A 23826-nucleotide genomic window follows, 5' to 3' on the forward strand; every position below is an offset into this window, starting at 1 on the left:
TACCATTATTGCCGTGTCGTAGAGATGGTGACCACTAACAAAAGTTCAGAATCAGTGTACTGAAGGGGAAATAGGGGGTGGTTAGAAGTAAGTGAACTGGTCAGAAGCAAATTACAAAGACCATTTGAAAAGTATAGGGACCCAAAGATATCCATTCCTTCCATTTGGGGCAAAATTTATTTCCCCCTACATGCTAACAAAATATTGGTCTTTCACAGTCTCTGGGGTATCTGGTGAATTTCATGGTTCTCCACGAACTGGTTCTACCTTAGTTTATGTTTCGTGTCATTTCAATTTAAATTGATTCAAATTGGAACACCCTGAGGTTTTCATTATCAAGGGCTATTGAGTCCGCATGAAAGTATTTAACTTTTTGTAAGTCATGGCAATGGCCACAAGGATTAACTTGATAATCATCCAAAAAAGAGACAGTCACATAGACCCTGGGCTTTTATACTCTGCTAACTTCTCTTCATAGCCTTGTACCACATAATACTGTTTTAACCTTTTACTTTGAAATAATTTTAGACTTACAAAAAGCCTCAAAAATAGTACAGAGCACTCCATATACCCTTCACCCAGCTTCCCCTAATGTTGACATCTTACATGTAATCATTGCACAGTTATCAAAATCATGACTATAGGACTGTTTCAAGTTTAAAACAACGTGTCTTGGGTGATGGTACCATTGCTATACTTTCCTTTCCCATCTCATTGGATCTCTACTTGTCCACTCCAGGAAAGGTAAAACTACATTCTGGAAAGGGATCCATTCATAACAGGTAGCCCCGGGGAATAGATTCATTCTCCAGCCCTGTGCTTTTTAAGCTGGATTCTTCTTTCTTAATAGCACTGGGCTCTGCAATGCCAAATGTCAATATTTTAGCCCTGGATTCAGAACAGTGACTTACTGCTTCTGTACTAAGAACTTTCAGAATATTCTTATCAGGGGATTGTAGTAATGACCCAAATCTCCACCTCATGCCCGTGCATACTACCTAGTTCATAAAAGGTCCATCTCCTTTTCAGTTAATACCATTCCTTTATAACAATAAACTAAATATATATCTTGGAGATAATAATGCTCAGCCTAGACATTTATTTCAAGGTGATTCCAAATTCTAGCCTCCGGTTTTAGTGATTTTCATAATGCTTCGATATGGTGACTATTTCAAACTGAAGGCCCAGGGGAAATAAAAATATTTCTTTATAACAGTTTTTAAAAACCAAGAAGGTTCCTTTGAAGGGTCACATTTCTAGCTCACGGGTGTGCTTCCCCGGCCTGGTTTTGCTGTGCGCGTGTGTGTCCTGGGAATGTGCGCGACACAGGGAGCTGCGGGTTTGGGGGTCGGTGTCATCCCTCCCTGCTGTTTCCCAAATCAAGAGCAAACCCAAGAGTGGCTTTGTATTCTCCACGACAATAGACAAATCCCTCCTGGGATAGTCTTCATTGGAAAGTTCAAGAAAAATCCGTTAGAAGTTTCACGTTGACCTGTCTTACTTACAGAAGTTTGTTGGCAGGAAGTGTCTTGTTTTCCTTTCCTTTTCTTTTTTGAAATATACTTGACACACGCTATATTCCTTTCAGGTGTACAACGCAGTGATCCAGCCATTTTTTATGTGCTTGATTGAAGAGATGAAGGAAAAAGCCACACATGAAAAGTTCAAGGATCAATTTGCTATTCAGATTGGAAAAGATTTATTTGCAAGAGTCGTTGGTGGCATCTCTAAGATCTCTCTACTTACCTTACCATAGTACTCCCTCCTCACTCAAAAAAAGGGGGGGGGAGAAACCCTTTGCGGTCTGTTGTCTGGGTTGTTTAAACATCCATTGGAGCCTTGCTGCCAGTGAAATGATTAGAAATCACTGGGTTGTGTCTGGAAGGGGCACCATGTGCCTCTGGCCCATCTGAATTTAATCTAACAGGGCTCCACACTGGTAGTTGAGAACAGATAATCATTGCATTAAGTTTTGGAACGTCCGCGGCACTCGTGTTGCTTTCTGAAAGAAAAGACAGGATCTAACGAGGCCATTTGTGCCTGCCAAGCTTCAAGACAGGAAAAATTATACTGGTGGTGGGTAAGAGCCAGTATTTTATCAGGCTCAGATAGAGAGACTCCCCCGCTGGGCAGCCAGAGTAAATACTCTCAAAACCTTGGCTGGTCTACAAGCCCAGAACCTTCACTCCATCCCCCTCAAAACTTCGCCACCTTTCATCAACATTTTTTTTTTATTATTTTCTTTCTCTTAAGTTCATCCATTTTTACATTTGAAAATCGAACAGATTTATGAGTAGTGAGCCGTATACATTTGCCAGACTTATCTGTAACTTTAGGAAATTTTAAGGAAAAATCTGGAGATGGTATAGGGCAAAATAAGAGGGAGGAGACATAGGATTGTTTGGGAAAAGTCTCTGTGGTGGTTGTCAGGATGGTGAAACCAGCAACGGCAACATACATTAAAACAGAACATCCCGTAGTTCTGTGTCTGAAAACACAAGCAGCCAGGGTGCTTTTTCATCCGTTACCATCATCGGAATATTTTCATCTTTTAGCCTCTGGGCATTAAAATGCAACTAATCCATTATCCACAAAATCCATTAGCATAAACAATAAAAAAAAGAATGCTCAGACAACACGGGGCTGGCTTTGCAATCAGTTTAGTAAAACGTAGATACAATGAGACTGCGGGTGTCAAAGCCCTTTGCATCATAATAGACGGAACCGTTTTTGGACATTCATTCTAAGGTTCCTTTCTATCTGGCTATTGTGCTTTCTCCTCTCTTTAAGTAAAACATCTGTGTTCTGCTACTTTTTTGTCTTTTTTTTTTTTTTTCCTTTTTCTCTTTTCCTCAAAGTTTCCCGACGTTCGGATTCTGCCTACTGTCTAGGACAGGAAAAAGAGAAATTTCCCTCCAGCTGTCCTTTGAGTGAGAAAATTCTAATTGTTTCTTCTCTACAGAAGCCCTTGCTGCCGTGGAGATGATTATTCGGCAGCTGGGGTGGGCAGCCTGGCGCTGGGTTTCGCCTGCCTCCCGCTCGGTAACCGCTGAGAAGCGCCCCCTGCTGGTCTCGACAGCCAAGAGGCAAACCCGAGAAGGGCGGGGACCGACGAGGGGTCCTGCCCCCAGCACCGGAACCCACGGTGCACCTGCGCCTTTATTTGAACTAAGACATCACAATTCTCCCTTTAACCTTCTAATGGAAAGAAAAGGAGAGGAACCCCACCAGTTTGTATTTTCCTCCTCACCTATTTGCTCCTGAGGTTTTGCCTGCTAGAGAATAAAATCATTAGCACCAGAGAACTTTTTACATTTTTTTCTGGTAAATTTTCTGTCCTAACCTGGCCTCCTTGGTCCCTTCACCAATCTCATGCTCTACTATTCACCACCATAAAAACTGGAGACATCACGCATTCCCTTGACCCAACAAAATCATAGTTACAAAGTGAACGCTGTTGGCGATGGGGTGGGGACTTTCGAAACATGAAGGTGTTGTAGGGTGATCATCGAATCCCGTATCTGTGTGGCCTATTAGAGAGGTGACTTTCTATTTTACCTTATTAGCACCTTGAAGTTAGTCTTTTTCTAACATAATTTGAAAACAATACATAATGCATTTATACAACCTGGCTGTGGCATTTAAGCTGAATTTGGTCTTGGCAGGCCAACATTTGCCATTGTGGAAAATGGCGCATACCGTATCCCATGTGGGAAAACTGGAAGGAAGACCAAGTGATACTTTTTGACACTCTCTCCCACATGGGTCATCTCTCCTGGTGAGATTGCCCTAAATGCTGTTGGGAAAATTCCCTGAATTCACTGGCGGGGGGGGGGGGGGAGCCCTCTGCACTATACTACTGAGTGGGGGTGGGGAAGCAACAGCTGGGAAGGATGTTTGGGAAACAAGATAGAGGTTTGGGGGAGCCAAGACTTTGTTTTAAGAGAGGGCATTACAAGCCCTAATATGGAGTCTTAAGGGGAAAACAACAACAACAACAACCCAAAAAACAGGTCTCAGGGAGAGCAGGAAGTAAGAGGAACAGACTAGGGTCCTGCTCCTACCCACCAGAGCTGTGGGTAAGTCACCACACAACACTGGGCTTAGTTTACTCCTCAGTAAAATAAGGGGCCTATCTAAATAATCTTAATGCCCCTTCACCTTTAATATGTCTTTGATCTCAAACATTTGAGCAAAATTTTGGTAACTAGAATGAGAGGTAGCTTGGGGACCTGAGGACTACTTCATTTATTTTTTAACAACAGTCATAAAAATCAAGTGTAATACACTCCTATTCTGTTGGAGATAAAGATACGAAATCTTGGGGACCCTGAGTGGTTCAGTGGGTTAAGGTTAAGCGTCTACCTTCCGCTCAGGTCATGATCTCAAGGGTCCTGGGAGGGAGCCCTGCTTCAGGCTTCCTGCTCAGCAGGGATCTGCTTCTCCTTCTCCCTCTGCCCCTCCCCACTGTTCATTTGGGATCATCTTTTGGTTTGAAGAAGAATCTTCTTCCATATATGCAGAGCTTTCACGAGTAACCAAAATTTAAAATGAGCCAAGAGAGACCAGACATGTGATTATAGATATACACTGAAATTGGTAAGGTGTAGCTTCCAGAAACTCATCTCTCTTAGGCACATTTCCTCGCAGACAATTTTCTTCCTCAATTCCTGAAGCTCATTGGAGATTCTATACTGTACATGCCTTCGGTTGAACGCTTCTGAGGTGTTTATTTCTCTGAGTTTGTCATTTTTCTCTGTCCTATTAAGTATCTGTATTTCCTGGTGCAATTTGCCAAAGCTTTTATCATAATTTCTAAGCTGAAGTACAATTCTTCAGTAATAGGTGTAATTTTCATCAAATGATCGCTTTCCTTTTCTTATTGTTGGAGCTCTGTCCCTCGATGTGAAAGGGTTGCTGGCCATAGATAAAACCCTCTGGTTTGGAAGGATGAATAAAAACGATGCAGGCAATTTAGAGGTTGATTTTTGCCACGTAAACTGATCAGAAGTCTATTTCCCCTGCCAGGCCATTCTTCCACACCCACATGGAGAAAACTACCAAAGGAAACTGATGTAAACGAAGCCCCAGCCTACATATTTAAAACTTTTCAGTCTGTGAGTGGATCTCGAGAAAGCAAAACAAGATATACAGCTCTGTTGGTTCTCTCCAGTGTTTATATGACACTTGGGTAAGTCATTCCCCTTCCTCCCATTTTACACCCTCCTCAATCCTTTCTCTGTGCTAGTTGTCAAAGTGTGACGACCCAAATTTATGCACTTTTTCAAACAAGTACTCACTGAGCAATCGTCATGTGTGAGGCACTGTTCTAGGCACTAAGGATTCGTAGTCAACAAGACAGAAACAAAATCTTGCCTTTATGGAATTTATATTGTCACGAAAGGAGGGTAGTAAGCAAATAAAAGTAAGAGGGTGCCAAGGAGAAAAATGATGGGGGGCAGGGGTGTAGGAAATGCTGGGGTCAGGAAGGGAGTTCAGTTTTAACCAGATTGGTCAGGAACAATATCATCAGAACGATGACATTCAGTCAAAGACATAAAGGAGATAAGGGACAAGGCGAATAGATAGGCAGCGGGATGTTGTTTCTGGCCTAAGCAACTAGGAGAGCAGAGTTGTCATTTCATGAGAAAAGAAGGGCAATAGGAGGAGCAAGACATCTGGAGTTTGATGTTGAACACATTAAGTATGAGATGTCTGTTAAATATTCAAATGAAGAGATCAGCAGGTGACAGGGAATCTGAAGTTCAGGGGACAGGTCTAGAATGGAAAATATAAAAATAAATTGTCCTACCCAAGGGGATTGAGCTACACCCTCATGTGCCCCGAGCAGTCTTTCATTACCAGTTCATTATGCTAGGCAGATCAAGAAAGAGGAATGGCTGGCATCGCGACTTATTCTAGTGAGGAGTGTATGTATATATATATATATATTTTAATGTAGTGGTTTTTAAACATGTCCACAATTTTCTGACATGGTTTTCATCAAGAGATAACGTCTATGTGCCCTGTCTTTGATCTGAGGCAGGTCTTGTGACTCCCTCCATGAATTGGGTGTAACAGAGGTGATGTCATGGAAATTCTGAGACCAGGGCATAAAAGGGCATAAAAATATAGTTTCTGCCCTCTTTTTTGGGACATTCACCCTTGGAACTCTGCCACCATGCTATGAGAAGGTCCAGGCCACGTAAAGAGGTACACGTGGAGAGGAACTGAGGCTTCTGGCCAAACTCCCAAGCTGACAGCCCACACCAACTTGCCAGCTATGTGCGTGCGCCATCTTGGAAACAGATCCTCCAGGCTTTAGTCCAGCTGTCCCAGTTCATACTGCGTGGACACGAGCCTTGTCCATTGAGCCCTATTCAAATCACAGACTTGTGGCAAAATAAAAATTGTTAGTGTGCAATCACTCTTTGGGTCGTCATGGTACCTTGGAGACTTGTAAGGTCTTGAGAGTGGAACCACGTGTTTGTTTTTTAACCATTGCATGCCCCGTCCCTGGCACTGCCTGGGTGTATACAGCAGACATTCAATGACAGTGTGACGTGAATGAATGAACCAAGATGAAGCAGCTGTGGCCACCTCACAAACCGAAGAAGGAAACTTTGAGGTCCCTAAGAAGGATCCCGAGTTTGGAGAAACAGAGTTTAGCTTAAGAAAAGCTAAATTGAGGGCAGTTAAAAATTGTAGTATGCTCTCAGGTGTGCCCAACAGGCTATCCAAGAATACTTCATTATCCAAGACAACTTACTGACAATTAAAATGATTTACTCTGGAAATCACTCTAAAACCTTTTCAAACAGAGAGCAATGTTAGAAATGAGCCATTGCCTGCGGGTTAGCCTCAGGGCGTGTCGATTGTCAGAAGTGGTAGAAGACAGCTTTTGTTGCTTTAATAGTCCCAAAGGATCTTCATATTTTGATTTGATCTGCAAATATATTCCACATGTAAATATGTATAACCAGGGGCTCCTGGGGGGGCTCAGTTGCTGAGGCATCTGCTTTCGGCTCAGGTCATGGTCCCAGGGTCCTGGGATTGAGCCCCGAGTTGTGTTGGGCTCCCTGCCCAGTCTACTTCTCCCTCTCCCTCTGCCACTCCCCCAGCTTGTGGATGCACTCTTTCTCTCTTTGTCAGATAAATGAATAAAATCTTAATATATATATATATGTATATATATACATATATATTTTTTTTACATAGTGATTTGTGCTCTGGGAATTGCATAGTGATTTGTGCTCTGAAAATCACATCACTGTAGGGCCCTTCTATCTGTACATAGAGAAGAAGGAAGAGAAGAGAATGGTCTCAGGGACCTTTCAAGAATCTTCTACAAAAGAATTATCTCTGAACAACCAGCCTCATAGGAAAATGGAACGTACAGTGAGGCCAAAATTAGTCTCTCTTTTTTCATTTCAACTTGGCAATATGCAACATTATCCAAGTCCCCCTCAGTCTGTTGTACTTTGAAACGACACTCACATACACTGCTGATGAGGGTGGGATGTACTTTTTTGAAAATCAATTTGATATTATGGATAATGAGATAAAAATTAAAAATACCCTTCTACTTCTCAGACACTCCCCCGTGTAGCTAACACTTACATACCATTTACTCCATGTCAGACAATGTTCTGAACACGTCATATATATTAACAGATTTAATCCTCATGACCACAGTATGAAGAACTATTATCTTATTTTACAAATCAGGAGACTGAGGCCAAGTCTGACTCGTGTGCATTCTTGAAGCAGATGTTAAATTATCTTTTATTAAAAAGCAAAAACCAAAGAACACATTGATTTGTGGTCAAAGATATTGGCTTAAACATTGTAATAGTAAAAAATGTCCCAAGAAAGTAGATTAAATATCCTTATTTGGTCTTTAAAAATAGTTAAGAAATTTTTAGGTGACATGAGAATATGCACATATTAAAGCAAGTGGAAAAGCAGGAAATAGGTTCCAGGATATGAAAAAATGGCAAGTGAGGTAAATCCATGTGACTTCAAAATACTGAAAGTATGTATCAAAAGTATTAGCAATACTTCTGTCTGGATGAGGGGGGATTATGGGTGAATCCTTTTCCTTCCTATTTTCTGTATTATCTACGATTAACATGCATAGCATTTGTATTCACAATGTATATTATTAAAACAAAAATAGGAATCTGGGCCTGAAACTCAGGGAAAAGATCTAAGTTAAAGCTTTGCACATGAGTTATAAGGAATATTTTCCATGTGGCTGAGGTAACTTAGGGACAGTGTATAGAAGAGAAACTTGAGGGCAGAGCCTTGGGGGCCACCAACATCTAAAGCCACAATTCTTATGACCTTCCGTGGCTTATATAATCACGGAGAATGTGCTTATTCAAAATGAGGAGTCCTGGGTCTCCAGAGATTATCTAAGTAGATCCAAGATGGGATGCAGGAAATTGCCTTTTTTTTTCTTTTGGCAAGGCTTCCAGGTCATTCTGATACAGGAGGTAGAGCTTTTGAGAAACACAGCTCTGGAGACCAGCACTCCATGGAGGACTCAGCTAGAAAGAAAACCAGACAGTTATGGCCAGGAGACCAAAGGATTTTTGAGGCGATATATGTAAAATAAATTAAAAGAACATTGTGAGGGGCGCCTGGGTGGCTCAGTTGGTTAAGTGTCTGCCTTCAGCTCAGGTCATGATCTGGCTCCCTGCTCAGCGGGGAGTGTGCTTCTCCCTCTCCCTCTGCCTTCCCCCTGTTCATGCTCATGCTATGTCTATCTCTCTCTCAAATAAATAAATAAAATCTTAAAAAAAAAACCCACAACAAAGCACCTCGTGACAGAACAAGTGGTTCTCCACCTGTTATTATACATAGGAATCACCTGGGGGAGATTTCAAACATACTAGTGTGGACTTCCCCGTCATGGTGGTTCAAGCTCCCTCTTCAGCATTTCTAAGAGGAAGAGAAACTGCAACCTTCAAATTATCTGTAAGTAGAGGAAACAAACAAATCAAAACAAATTCCAACAGTATGCCCCCTGCTGGCTTGCGACCCCCACCACAAACCAATGGGTGGGTGCAGCAACGGGGGGAAGAAGTCTGAAAACCCTGAGGAAAGACCTGAGAGGAGCCAGGGACTTTGGGGGGGGGGGGAGATAAAACCACCCTCAAAAAAGAAAATGAAAGAATATGTTCAAAAATAATGAACACACAGGGGGACATGGTAGCATATATCCCTGGCTACAGAGAGGGGTCTGCAAGTGGGCGGGACCGGAGGGGGTGACTTGGAGAAGCCCAAGGTTCTGTGGGAGAGTGCAAGCTATGGAGAAGAGGGGGTGTTCCTGGGAGGCAGGCAGTGAAGGGAAAGAAGGAAATGAGCAAAAATGAAGAATCCTACAGAGAACAGGAAAAAGACACACTTGGTCCTGCCGTCCCAGTGCCGCCTATGAAAGAACAGAACACAGAAGAGAGCAGAACAGACAGAAGAAGATGCTTTTAACCAGGCACCTGCCCACGACAGGAATACAAACAGAAAATAGCAGACCGTTTCTAGAGAGAACGACTGGAAAGTCAGAAGTTGTGACTAAAAGCTCCTGTGCTGGGGAAGTCTCCCCCACAAAACAACCATAAAGTTGACAAAAACTGCAACACAACACTGAATTGAATAGTCTCCAACGTGCATCTGGGGATGCGGAAAATGCCCTGAATCAGAAATACAAAAGCTAAGTAGAGAAATCAAGAAGAAATCAGGAAGAAATGCGACAAGAGCTGATTGAATTTAGGAAAGACAGAGGAGACAATCACAGGACTGTATCAGTAATAAAGAGCAGGCTACAAGGTGCCCACAGGAGAATGGGTTCAAATAAAAACTTAATAAAGGGAACTGAGTAGGAGAAGGAAAACAACCAAGAGAATGAAAATGAGAAAATAAATTTAAAAAAAGGATCAGAATGAGGTTGAAATGGAAACCAGCAAAAGGAGGACAAAAGCGTGTACTCTTGGTGTCTCCGAAGAAGAAAATAAAATAACGGAACAGAGTATTTAAGACCGTAATCCAAGAAAAAGTTCCAGAAATAAAGAACCGAATTGACACATTGAAAGGGCCCCGGGGGGTTACCTAGGAAAGCTGCATGAATAATCAACTTGGAATTATTAGACTTTAAAGAAAAAGAAAAAAAATTCTCAGAGCCTCTAGGCAAAAAATGAAAACACTTAACAAAGGAAAGAGAGGTAGATTGGCTTCGGCTTTCTCAACAAGAACATATGAAGCAAGGAAACGGTGGTGCAGCATTTTCTAGACAAGGAAAAAGAAGCTGCCCTTCAAGGTTCAAGGTCATAGAAAATCAGTTTTGAATGTGTTAGAACTTTAGGAATACTGTCCACACGTGCTCTTTAATTTTTTTTTAACTTAAAAAAATTTTTTTTTTGGTAATCTCTATACCCGACATGGGCTCGAACTCACGACCCTGAGATCAACAGTCCCATACTCCTCCTACTGACCCTGCCAGGCGCACCCCACACGTGCTCTTGCTGAGGAAGTCTAACAGTTTCTAACTGGAGGGTGAGTTTCATCCAACCAAAAGATGTCTGGGGATAAAAGACCGTTGGAGAGCGTTTCACATATTGCACTTACAGAGTTGAGACTAAAATCGGGTGGGACCAGGGGTTGAAGAAAAATATATAAACATTTATGTCTGAATAAATAGAACAAATACAACTGAAGAAATGGGAGAAGGGAGAGAAAAGGGGAAAAGCAGGGTAAGACCATTCAGTGTGGTGTAGGAGGTAGGAAGGGGTCAAAGCAGATCATTTGGTAAAGACACCTCGTAAAAGTTGAGAAAAAAGAGAGAGACTACAAAAATCATTAGTAAAAATGTAACCACTAGAATGAAAGTACGAAGCTTCCTATAAACCATAAACACGCACACACGCATGTATGCACGCACGCACGCACGTACACGTTCGCCAGGAGCCCTCCTTCCAGAGACACAGTAAATATAATACAGTCAGTAATTACAGCAGATGACAGAACTGAGAGCAAACATAGCAGTCATGTCATAAAACTGAGCGGGGCTAGCTTGCCTCTTAAGTCAAAAGACTTCCAAATGAGCTCATAGAGCAAAACCCCAACTCCGTGCTGCATGCAAGTCACGCACTTTAAACACAGCAATTGAAAAAGCTACAAATAAAGGGGGAGGGCAAAGATTTATCGGGCAAATGGAAACAGTAAGGCAGCAAGGTTTGCAATCCTGATGGCAAAATAGATTTCAAGCCCAAAACAAAAGACAGAAATAGAAAATTCAGAAATACAAATGGCCCTTGAAAAGATCAAAGACTATCGAACTTTATTCATAGTAAGAGAAATGCAAATGAAAACTATGTTGAGATGCCATTTGTCACCCATCAGGTTGACTACGCCAAACTCCCCCCAGATCTCATTGATCTCTGGGCTGGACAAATTGCTGATTGATTAATCCCCAGGCCATCTAGAGAATCCTTTCAATGTATCTCCGTTTGAAAACCAAGAGGAGGAAGTGTTATCATTTCTTTTCATATATTCTACCCATGTATCCATAAAATCTATTTATATAGGTTTTAAATTTTTTCTCATTAGCTCTGAAATGATTAAAGTTCAAACTTGCCATTACTGGGATTGAAGCCTGCCTGGGAGTCACATAATATACTTTTGAGCAAGTTCAGTTTCAATTCACCAGTGTCGTGAGCAATGTGTGTCCTACTAGGACTAACTTTCCCCCGTTGGCTACCTTCTGGCTAGCAAAACAGAACCCCAGCTTTTACCCAAACCGGCACCTTTTTTTTTTTTTTTAAAGATTTTATTTATTTATTTGACAGAGATAGAGACAGCCAGCAAGAGAGGGAACACAAGCAGGGGGAGTGGGAAAGAAGCAGGCTCTTAGTGGAGGAGCCTGATGTGGGGCTCAAACCCAGAACGCTGAGATCATGCCCTGAGCCGAAGGCAGATGCTTAACCACTGCGCTACCCAGGCGCCCCCCAAACTGGCACCTTACACATCTTCATATAATAGTCATGTCTAAGCTCCCTTAGCAGAAGGGAGAGGGCAGTTTTGTTCTCGTGAAAGCAGAACACACTCCGACGAGTCTTAATGGAGTCTGTTCATCGAGCGTAGTGTGTGATGCAACAACCTGGATGCATTTTCTGTGCTCAGTGTTTTAGTTTAAAAGGTGGAATCTAAAGCTAAAATGGGAAGGCCGCTGTGCGTGTTCCCCTGATTCCAGGCGCAATACAGCAAAACCCCCGGGTCCCTGTGTTCCTACAACTCCAGGAGAGCGACTGGATAGACTTCTCCCAATTAAAAATCATGCACATAGACACTGTTTTAAAATAGCTAGAGAGCCATGGTTCCCATGGGGGGGCAATTTAGCAACCCCCCCCCCCCCCCAAGGGTCATGTGGCCATGTCTGGAGACATTTTTGATGATCACAGCTGGGAGTGCTCCTGGCATCTCGAGAGTAGAGGCCAGAAATGCTGCTAGACGTCCTTCCACACTCAGGGCAGCATCCCTGAACAAGGAATGGTTCACTCCAGAGTAACAGTTGTGCCACAGTTCAGAAAATCTGCTTCAGAGAGAGCTACCCGCTCGTCTTCGCTTGGAACTCCCCCCGAAGTTTTCTCTTCATCTTTTGAGACGGCGATGGTCTGTCTGAATGTCATGTCCCCTCACAATTCTTGTGTTGAAATTGTCATGCCCAAGGTGATGGTATGAGGAGGTGGGGGGGCCTTTCGGAGGTGACTCAGGCCACGAGGATTCTTCAGATGGGGTCAGTGCCCTTATACGGTGTGAAATCTGCGACCGGGAAGGGCCTCATATAACCAGGCTGGCACCGTGACCATGGACCGGGAAAAGGAAATTTCTGTCGTTTATAAGCTGCCCGGTCTGTGGTATTTTGTGACGGCAGTCCGAACAGACAAGGACAGGAACAAACGTGACGACTGAGATACGGCCGCAAAATACTCTGGACCAAATTAAACGGAATTAGGTTAATGAAGTATTTTACTAGCACCGGAAGATAGATGCACGTTGGCCCTGATTTCCTACTCGGACTTGCAGTTAAGATACTGAGGGGTGGGTGTGCAGGGCTGGATTACGTTAGAAGATTTCTCACTATTCTTCGGGGGACTACGTGCTCAGCAGGTGGTTACCACGGAATCATTCACACCAGCACAATGGCGCTCCTCCAAGAATGTATTTATTTACATGAAAACACCGTTTTATACAAATTGAAGACAAATCTTAAAGGGTTGGTCCAGGCAGGCCTTCCCCTTTCACTTTCTTTCACTGTCATAAATAAAATGTTTTAGACTGGTTAAAAGAAACTGAATCTGCCTCTCCTTCCCCACTCCAAATGTTTAATGTCTCCAGTTACCCTTTAAAGAAAACTCTTGCCCAGGGTGATTTTATTTAATTTATTTATGTAATACAGTGTAGAAAGCTATCATGGTCATAAGCAATGATTCTGTACAATCATCCTGCGGAAAATTTTTTGGGAGAATTCTTGGTAATTTGAGACCAGCAGAGCACCCCCTCCCCCCAACCCCCTTCCCGTAAAAGTGCTTACAATGAACAGGGATTCTTTTCTTTATCAAAGATCCAAAGATACATGGACAAAAAAGTTTCAATTCTCAATGCCTAATGTGTGCACATAAAACAGGCACAAAGAAATGTGTATCCTCATAATTCCTATATCACAAATCTAGCAGAAGCAGCAATCTGTACAGTAAAATGCAATCATGGAAAAAATTCTCTAGATCATTTGGAATACTTAGAAATGCTTAACTTTAAAATGCATAGTGATCAGGAAAAGAAGACTTTAGGCAAGAGAAGCAGCTACACTCCCACGTTCACACGAAGCATCCCCCATCGATTCTTAAAGCATATTTCAAGTAGGACTTAATTGGGTCACAAACCACAAGAATAATATACAACTGGCTAAGGGGCTACGTGATAAATAATCAGGAGAGAATCTATTCATGCACTAGTTTGATACAGCTAAGTTCTTTACAGTACACAAAACCATTAATAATGTAGAGACCAAAATGTAAAGAGAGAGAATACATTGCTGATTTGTATATTAATTCAAGTTCAGGCATCTACGTGTGTTACAGCACAGCTGTCGAAAGGCGATAATGAGTAAATAATAAAACAGGAGGGCTTGTTTCTTCCACATTATTCTATAAATGAACACCGATGGGTAGTGAAGCAATGGTTTTGCTGTCCGACTTCAGAGGCTGCTGTGGTGGGGGTCTAGTTCTGCATCTGCTCGAAGAACTTGTAAGTGGGATTTTCATAGCCATTCTGCTGCATCTTGGAGAGGTGGCGCTCCTCTGGAGTCACAGCAGCGTCAACCTGAAATGCAAGGGCGAGAAAAAATGAGTTTAAAAAAAATCGATCTTTTACGAGTGCACACGTTGAACCGTAAAGGATAAGGAGCACGGTGCGCTTCCTTCCTTCCCAGTGACACCTCCGAGCAGGACACCTGCGCCCACCAGTTACGCAGATGCTCCATCTGACCACCAGGTGGCGCCTAAAACCTTGCCGAGCTGGCTCTTCTCGCAAAGCGCTCCTTGGTTGCTCCCCCAGCTTAACAGTAACTGGATGCATGCAGCTCAATAAATATTTTTTTTCTTCCCTGTTGGCTCGCTAAGGGACCAAAAGGCCACAATGGAAAACTGTTTTACTTGAAAGTGTGGTGGTAAGCTGGAAAAAAAAAAAATCCAAGAGCATCATGGAGAGTCAGCAAAGTATATTGGCAGACGCTTAAATAAATCCAGACTGCTGATTATCTTTCCACACTCATTTTAATTTGTCCCTGCTTTCACTAAATTTAATATGACAAGAGGTCTGAGAATCTTTTAATTAAAATGATGATCTACATGTATCAAAGGGGCCATGTGGCAAGGAAAAAAGGAAAAATAGTCAAAGAATATACTGTTTTAGACTATATATCTATAATTTTTTTTTAACTGACTACTAAGACTACAGAAGTATGTCCAGCTAAAGATTTACAAACAGCTCCTCTGTGTTGCTGTGCTCTAGGTCTGGGATCAGGCCAGCAGCTGGAAACCTGGCCGTCCCCCCCACCCCGCCCCGGGTCGCTGTGAGGACAGAGCTGGGAAGGGTATTTGCTCTCTGCACGGCCGGCAACGTGTGCTTAGCCCTGTCACGTGGGGAGTGGCTGTTCACGTACGGAGTATATTTGCTGTACCATTCACGCCGCACAGCAGAGAGAGGTACTGAACTCTTTGCTTAATGAGTGAAAGCGGAGTTTCGTTATTCCGCCTCGGGAGCAGGGGCTGCAGTACCCCCTTCTCGCCAAGCCCGGGCAGCCGGGATGGGAAGCAGTGCAGCGCCCAGGCCGCCCACGACGTGCACGCTTCTCGGGCCCCAGCCACACGACGTTCCCGTTCCGCGGCCTGGTCAGAGATGCCTGCGTTCGGCGCCAAGACCTCATGCTGCTCCAAGGACAGGCCGGGGCGTCTCCCCCGAGAACAGAGCCTCCAACAAGCTCCCGCCACGTCCCCCCCCGGAGGACACTGCGCAAATGCCCGCTCCGCGCCACCGTCCTTGGGGGCATCACCACAGATGTTTTTCCTTTCCCTCTTCTTCCTCCGACCCGCTGTGTTGTCAACAAATGAGGTCACTGTGCTTTTTAATTGGCAATGGTGTCATTAGGCGCGGACTCATCAGTTCCAACGCCGTCGTGGACGAGGAGCACCGATAACGAGATTCCACCCACTCTCCGAGTGCGCGCGCCAGGAAACAGCCACAGGAACCCGGGCATCTTTTTGTTTCTGTGCCACCTTTTAACTGGTATTTCAAATAGTGCAAGATCCAGCGCAAAGCTGCCGTGTTTCCGAGTATAGAAAAAGTGCTGCGTGACCGTTAAAATATCCTGCTTGTCCGTCCTCCAGAAACACGTCAACCCTCGCGCTGGCTGTCCACGGTCATCTGCATTCGTCAAGGTCAGGGGAACACCTGGCAACTTCATCGTTTATCTCCTCTTCAAAGGCCAAAGCCAAACGCGTAGAACAGCCCTGCCAGAAATGGGAGGCGGAGGCTGGGGTGGAATGCGGGCGACCGACTTTCCTGCCTTCTTGGCCCTTTTCCACCTGCTAATCCTCATTATCTTCTGCTGCCAGGAGGGCAGTCAAGCCTCGCCAGTCCTGCAGTGGGGAGGCTGAGCCCGCAGGCCTCAGAGGGCTCGGGAGCTTCGGGAGGGGGGATCATTTTTACAAAATGGTGCCACGGAGCTTGGGTTGTATCTCTTTATCCCGAGCCCCTTGAAAGCTCAAGGTGAAACACTGAGTACTCACATCCATGGATAAACCTACCACGAAAGGAAGAGCATCAGGTAAAGGGGCAGGCTTCCTCCCTGGCGGGGCTCAGCGATAGGTCCTTCAAGGCTAAGCGGCTGCCCTGGTGTGGGCGCCATGCGAGGGCCAGGCCAGTACGGTGCAGGCAGGGCCCTGGCATAAACACCCCAGTATTAAGGGAAGCTGGAGCCAGTGATGCCTATTCTGGAAGGAATGAGGGAACAATGAAGTTGGGGACAGACTCCCCATCTGCCCACCAGGCAGGAACACCTACCACTTGCTAAGATGGAAACCCACATGCACACACCTGTGCACACGCCCCCCTCCTGAATTGCTGGATTCGACGCATCAATAACTGGTCCTAAGTCTTCATCTGCTCTAGGTACTGGGCGCTGTATCTTCATGGGAGACCCGGGCCCCTCTGTACTGCACTCGGGCTTGGCTTCAACCTTTAGCCCTTCACTACATCCACAGGAATTTACAGCTCAACTGTCAGGACGGCAGAGATGAAATTCTATCTGGGTCTCCTTAGTTTCTAGTTCCTCCGTATCATATGGTCTCTAGTGTGGGTGTGGTAAGCCAGTCAACTCCACATTTTAATTTTATTATGTAGAATACCCAGCAAGATGTGTGTTACTGGGTGTCCCTTTCATGCACGACACTGAGCTAGGCTGAATCAGAGTCCTGACCCCTAAGATATTCCATTTCAGGTCATCTGGGCGGAAAAGGAAAGAAGATAAACCACAGTGACTTAATACATAATCACAACGGAGGGTAAGACTATCCAAGGAGCTTGTGCAACGGGAAGGAAAACAAAGCAAACTAACCAGGTTTTCAAGCTAGTCATTTACCCCACCTCTAACTGCCCCCCCCCCCAGTGTTGGGTTTTGTGTTCAGTCGTGTCCATGTTCATTTTCTTAAGTGTAATTCCATCTCCTTCTAACTGGTTCACTTATGTTTGCTGCCTACGTTAAGTGATTGTTCAGGCAGGCAACGGATTCCTTTGCTATGCCTTCATCATCATTGATCCCTGATGCTTTTCTTGAACCTTCCAGTATCTCTTCCTGCTGTGTGCTTCCAGCCACAAGAGATTCTGGGTTCAGCCACACTTTCCTGTGCCTCTGCTTCCCATTTAACCTGACCGTTCCGCCCAACTGCTCCACAGTACCCATGTCAGTGGTGGCTAGGTACGTCCATCCTGGTGGGTCAGCTTCTCGCCAGGAAGAAAGGACCCCCCAGGACATGCTTTTATCATGTTATCAGTATGATGGCACATTCATCAGGGAAAGTCATATGCTGTAACTCCATAAAAAGCTAACTAGCAACTCTCTTTTTATTTAGATCATTAACCAGATGGCTGGGGGTGTGTGTGAAGGACTGGAGATTTCCGATGGTCCAGTTATTAGACCCGTGAGTGGAAAATATTTTTATACCCTATAATAGAGAGAATTTGTGCCACCCCCCCTAATTTTTGTTACGGAGATATATTTGGCATTAACGTTATGTAAATTAGGATGTACAACCTGTTAACTTGGTACATTTATACATTGTAATATGCTTGTCACTGTAGTGATAATTAGCACCTCTATCAGGTCAGAGAATTATCTGTTCTTATCCTTTCTTATTAGTGTTTGGAATAATTAAGTTCTAGCTTCTTAGCTAGTTTGATGATTACAATACAGTATTGGGGTCTATACGCATTATACTGGGCATTAGATCTCCAGGCCTCATTGACTATTTGCTGCCAGTTTGTACCCTTAAACCTCTGTCCGCTCCCCTCCAACCCCTTTGTTAAAGGTGAAGTCTCCATTTAGGAGGAGTGGTGGAAAGAGTGACAACATGCATTTTGGAATATCCAGTGTCCATCCACTTCTGTGTAGAAGAGTGCCATCTGGGGTCAGTGGACAGTGTAGGAGCTTGTTAAAGCAGGAGCAACTGGGATCAGTCAGCTGGCACTGGGACCCTCAGCCACCAGAGACGGTGGGGACCTGGGGGACATGGGAACAAAGGGCTGTCATATCACTGCCTGACACATCAACAAAACACAGTCATCTCCTTGGGGAGCGTGGCCGGCTAATGGCTTACGGCATGAACCTCTGGCCTTATGGCTAAGCAAACCATTACATCACTGTTTACTGCTTACTTTTAAAAAACAAACTGGCAACTGCTAACGTCCAACTGGTAATAGCTCTATGAATAAAAATATTAGGCTTGCTTTCATCGCCATGTCTCTGCCCTCTCCTGCAGAACCCTTCCGCTCTGAGAAGGGAGGTCCCGGACACCGAGGCTTTCATCGTGTCTTCACGCACTGAGGGTGTGAAGCAGGACGGTATTCTGTCCTGACAGACGCAGGCCAGTCCAACTGGAAACGCTCATTTGTGTGGTCTCCGTGAGGCAGGGTTACTCACTAATGGAGCAGGTTAGCCAGAGCTGGGAATAAGCTTATTTCTGGGGACCTGAGTGTGAGAGCCTGCCGATGGGCAGAGAACGTCCGTCGGACGATCGCGTCCATTCGGGGTAGACGCCGCTCTGCTCTCGGAGACACGGTGCTCTGAAACCCCACGGCACCCGAAATCACCTGCGCCAGGTGAGACCACCTCGGTGCCTCCGTGGGCTGCAGCTCCTCGAGTCCACGTTCAACCACCCCAGCTAGACCACAACCTTCCCGAGGGCAGGGACGGCGGACGGCACCTCGGATGAAGTTCTCGTCCGGCGCTGCCGTCCGCGGCTCAACACAGGACCGCACGCAGCGATGTTTCCGGAAAGGAAAGAAAGGAAGTCCTGGAGAGGGAGAAGGGGGTGGTTTCCAGGCTCTCGACAACACCTGCACTTTCAAGGAGGAGGAGGGGAGAAGAAATAAGGAAAAGAAACGCAATACGAGGAGGGCACTCACTCTGGAGAGGTTTCTAGATGCCCTCAAGTAGTGAGCGGAGTGGGTATCAAGACAAGAGCTGAATAGCTGTCCTCCCTACAGCTCTGCTCCTGCAAGGATGCCTCCTGGCTTCAAAATGAATTTATTTATTTATTTTTTCGGAATCTGTGTTAAAGTGTCAACTCACTCTCTGACATCCCAAACCCAAGGAGACTCTTCTTGGTGACTAACCACAAGAAACTTTTAACCTAGGCGCTGTAACGAGGCTTAAAAGGCAACAAGTTCTCAGGGCGCCTGGATGGCTCAGCAGGTTAAGTCTCGGACTCTTGGTTTCAGCTCAGGTCAGGGTCTTAGGGTCTTAAGATCAAGCCTCACCTCCAGCTCCGTGCTCACCACAGAGTCTGCTTGTCCCTCTCCCTCCTTCTGCCCTTCCCCCCACTCATGCTCTCTAAAATCAATAAATAAAATCTTAAAAAAATACAAAGGTAGCTAGTTCTCTTGTAGACAAGAGATACTATTTTCTACACTTCACACCGGTGACTGAAAGGAAAGAGGTCAATAATTCTCAAAAATGACTGCAGTGATTCTAAGCCCCTTTGGAAACTGCTTCCTTGGGTCTGGGGTGGCACCTTTTAAGTAAGTAGCTGGTGAGTCTCACAAGCATGGCAGAAAGTCCTCCAGAGAGACCTTGCTTGTCTGCCCAGCATCCCTGGGCTCTGTTATGGCTGAACTGTGTCTTCCCAAATTCATATGTTGAGGTCCTAACCCCCAGTGCCTCCCAATAGGGCTGTATTTGGAGACAGGGTCTTTAAAGTTTAATTACGGTTCAATGAGGTCATTGGGACAGACCCTAAGCCAACAATACTGGACAAACCAAACCCGCCGACACAATGATCTCAGACTTGTAGCTTCCAGAACTGTGAGGAAATACACTTCTGTTGTTCAAGCCACCCAGCTGGGGACGTTGCAATGGCAGCTCTAGCGAAGGAATATGGGCTCTCTGGACTCTCGCACCCCAAACAGGCACTTGACCCAATAAAAAGGAAGATGCTTCTTGGGTAGATTTGTCAGCCCGAGGCCCTTAAAACATACTGGTGACAGACGGCGACTGCACTTACAGTGCTGAGCACTGTGGCATAGAGAGTCGTCAAGTCACGTTGTTGTACACGTGAATCTAACAGAACATCGTATGTCCATTCTACTTCAATTAAAAACAAAAAAACTCCCATACAATATATTAAAGAAATGAAAAGGGGCTTTTTTTTTTAAACAAGTGAGCTTTTTTTTAAAAAATATTCAATTAATTAACATATAATGGGTTATTGGTTTCAGAGGTAGGGGTGTGTGATTCATCAGTCTTACATAACACCCAGTGCTCATTACATCCCGTGCCCTCCTTAATGCCCATCACCCATTACATAGCCCCCCCCGCCCCCCAGCAACCCTCAGTTTGTTTCAATGAGGTTTCTGGCTCGGCCATACGTTTAACTTATTTAACCTTTTCCTGCCCTTCTCTGCTCGAGAATGGTGGGGAGCACATTTCTTTGGGGTTAGGGAGAAGTTTGATTCACTGAAAATATCTGGACTTCTCTTTGGTGGAAGAAACAATGGATAGGATATGTGACAATTATTTGCACCTTGGCCCTACTTAGTTTGACAGTAGGTGAGCACTTCTGTCTGGGTCTGTTTTCTCATCTACAAAATAAAAAGATCAATTTGATCACTGAGATCTCTTTCAGCTCTAAAAATTCTAATCTCTCTCAAGATGTATTAATTCACTTTCTATAATAGTTTTCTAGAAAATTGCATATACTATGAGGATTCCCCCGCCATGGCCCAACACCAGAACTGCATTTTAAATGCACCTGGCTGGCTCAGTCAGTGGAACATGTGACTCTTGATCTTGGGATTGTGAGTTTGAGCCCCATGCTGGGTCCAGACATATTTAACAATAAAATCTTAAAAAAAATAAATGCTTAAGAACTTATCTGTAAATTTTATATTTCAGTATTTTGTATCACAGGTTTCAGAAGTCCTATTTCAATCTTGTAGCTACTCTGTCTTGTTGGGGTAACCCACGACCTCCGTGCTGTACACACTCATGTTAGTCACGTGTTGGCCCGTGGGACAAAATCTTGAAGCATCATCGTGCAGTAATTGTGACCGTCACTTGGTGAATCTTCTCCCCACCTCCAGTGTGACCGCACGAATTCCCGGAAATGAAGATATTTCCGGCAGAAGTGTAGGGTAACAGGTTGAACGTCTGGACCAGCCTTGCAGGTTCTGCTCAGCTGTTTGGTATCATGTGATTTTCTGTGAAACTTTAAAGGTAAGACTCTTTCCTGCAAATTAGCATCAATTGCTACTACCTGGTTTTACTTATAAGTAAAAAAACAAACAAAAAACTAGGGAATAAATGGGTTTAGGTTTCTTTAGCTTTAGGATTTTTTGTTTTTGTTTTTGTTTTTTTTAAAGATTTTATTTATTTATTCATTCGACAGAGATAGAGACAGCCAGCGAGAGAGGGAACACAAGCAGGGGGAGTGGGAGAGGAAGAAGCAGGCTCATAGCGGAAGAGCCTGATGTGGGGCTCAATCCCACAACGCTGGGATCACGCCCTGAGCCGAAGGCAGACGCTTAACCGCTGTGCCACCCAGGCGCCCCTAGCTTTAGGATTTTTTGAAGCAGACTTCTACCTTCCTTTTCATTTCTAACTTGTTGTAGTTTTTTTCTTTTCTTTTTCAATGTGTGAGGGTAATCACCATATCTTGAAGCCAGGAATCATCATTAGTATTATTTTGACATTTCAATACAAATTCTAAGAGGCCGAGGGAGCAGCGTACAACCCAATGCCTTGATCACAGTATTTCTAAGTCAGAATGAATGAAGACCAAAACAAGAAAACAGTTGCCAAACTTGAGCTTCATGTAGGAGTCTAGATTTTTTTTTCAAAGAAGAGATACTTAGATGATTCTTAGTTTAATGCCAAGCAAAATCTCCTGCGTAGTCTTTCTTTGACTCCTGCTTGCCAACACGCAGCCATGTTCACCTACCTCCACCACACCGTGATGAATGGACGTGTACTGCTTCTTCTTCAGCATCACCAAGGTGATGACGATCACTGTCGCTATGACAACACCGCCCACCATGAGTCCAATGATGGCACCTTTGTTTGAGCCCACATCTTCTGCAAAGAACACCTTGAAAACAAACCAAGAAAAAGGACATCAATTGTAGGATACAACTGGATAAGGCATGTGAAGAGTTTCAGTGTCTATCCTATGCTGTAAGTTTGAGTTGGTGGTCACTCTGTTATTTGGTGCCTACTTGGAAAAAAAAAATCACACATTCTACCTACTAACAATGACACCCGTAGTCTTACAGAATGATGTATAACATGTGTTTTCCCCAGTTCTGGGAAGTCTACTTTCCACCCATCACCCCAAGACCCTAGAAAGGCAAAAGAGTAGCCAAGAGAAACCTGAAACCCTCTGATCAGTGGAACATCTGGTGAGAGGTGGGGCGGGGAATCTACCAAAACCTAGAAAGGCACGGATCGTGATTTTGAAAAGAGGTCGGCTGGGAGACCTGATGTATGACCAGTCCGCCTCAGGTGCTTTTCAAACCCACAGATGTCCTAAGTTCCTTAGAGGGACACTAATACATAGGAATAAAGCATCTGAGACAAAGGAGAAAAAGACACTTGTTACCTACTTTTCGCCACGACCATTCAATAGGACAGTACTGAACCTCGAGAAGTATAATTCTTAAAAGAGTTGTTTCAAAGGGAAGAAGTAGTTGGTAATGAGATAAGAATTTTAGTGGTCACCCAGAACTCCCTGCTTGCTTACTCTTTTCTCCAGAAACCCAACTCTACCTGCTGTTTTATTCTTGCTGTTTGTTTGAATTGAACATAAACAAATTTTGGAAAACATTGTCAGAGATATTTATTCAGTCTGATAACTCTGCCACTCAGCATTCCTTCATGTTGTTGATAAAAGTCACTATTTCTCAACTTCATCTACCTCACTGGAATTATAAAAGCATGCTGCACCTTTTATAATCCTGTTACGTAAGGAGAAGACCACCTGGCCCAACTACTACTAACATATACCACATTTATTATAGAAATGAATGAAAACAGCTCCCTAAAGAATTCTCTCAGTCTAATCTCAACACAGGAAGAGGACCGATTTTCCACAGTGACAACGAACATCCTAGTGAAAAGACAATATAAAATACAGCAAATAGAGCCAATTTCTAAGAGTCTTACTCAGGGTATATCTGCAGCAAAATGAGAAACAGTTCATAATTATTCCCCTTTCTCAACAAATATGCTGGCTCAACATATTTATAAAAAGCAAATCATTAATTAGCTAATGATAAAAATGTGAGGTAATCAGGAATAAATGCAAGTCTGGACATCTTCCTATGCCTTTAAGAAAATACTGTAATTTTGTAATATTCATTGCACTAATTATAGTACATTATCTTATCAACTAGCTCAGTAGAGGGAGCTGATTCTCCTAATTGCTGCTGCTACCATTAGTCACTGTCGCATTACAGGACTTCGCGTAATTGTGGAGATGGGCTTGTATGACACGGGCT

At 44.1% G+C, this 23826-nt stretch overlaps 1 protein-coding gene across 6 annotated transcripts in view; it reads right to left on the reverse strand.

Annotated features, from left to right (window-relative positions):
* Nucleotides 1–13425: 13425 nt before the first annotated feature.
* Nucleotides 13426–23826, reverse strand: part of APP (amyloid beta precursor protein) — a 256673-nt gene continuing 246272 nt past the window's right edge. For all 6 annotated transcript variants that reach the window (XM_045785475.2, XM_045785474.1, XM_045785473.2 and 3 more), the window contains 2 exons: nt 22272–22418; nt 13426–14379 (listed from right to left, as the gene is read on the reverse strand). In XM_045785475.2, the coding sequence (XP_045641431.1) occupies nt 14278–14379; nt 22272–22418 (249 nt within the window). In that variant the 3' untranslated portion in view covers nt 13426–14277. The remainder of the gene's footprint in view (nt 14380–22271; nt 22419–23826) is intronic.

This window comes from Ursus americanus, chromosome 4 (assembly GCF_024610735.1).
Source record: "Ursus americanus isolate L20-20 chromosome 4, mUrsAme1.1.p, whole genome shotgun sequence".
NCBI lineage: Eukaryota > Metazoa > Chordata > Mammalia > Carnivora > Ursidae > Ursus > Ursus americanus.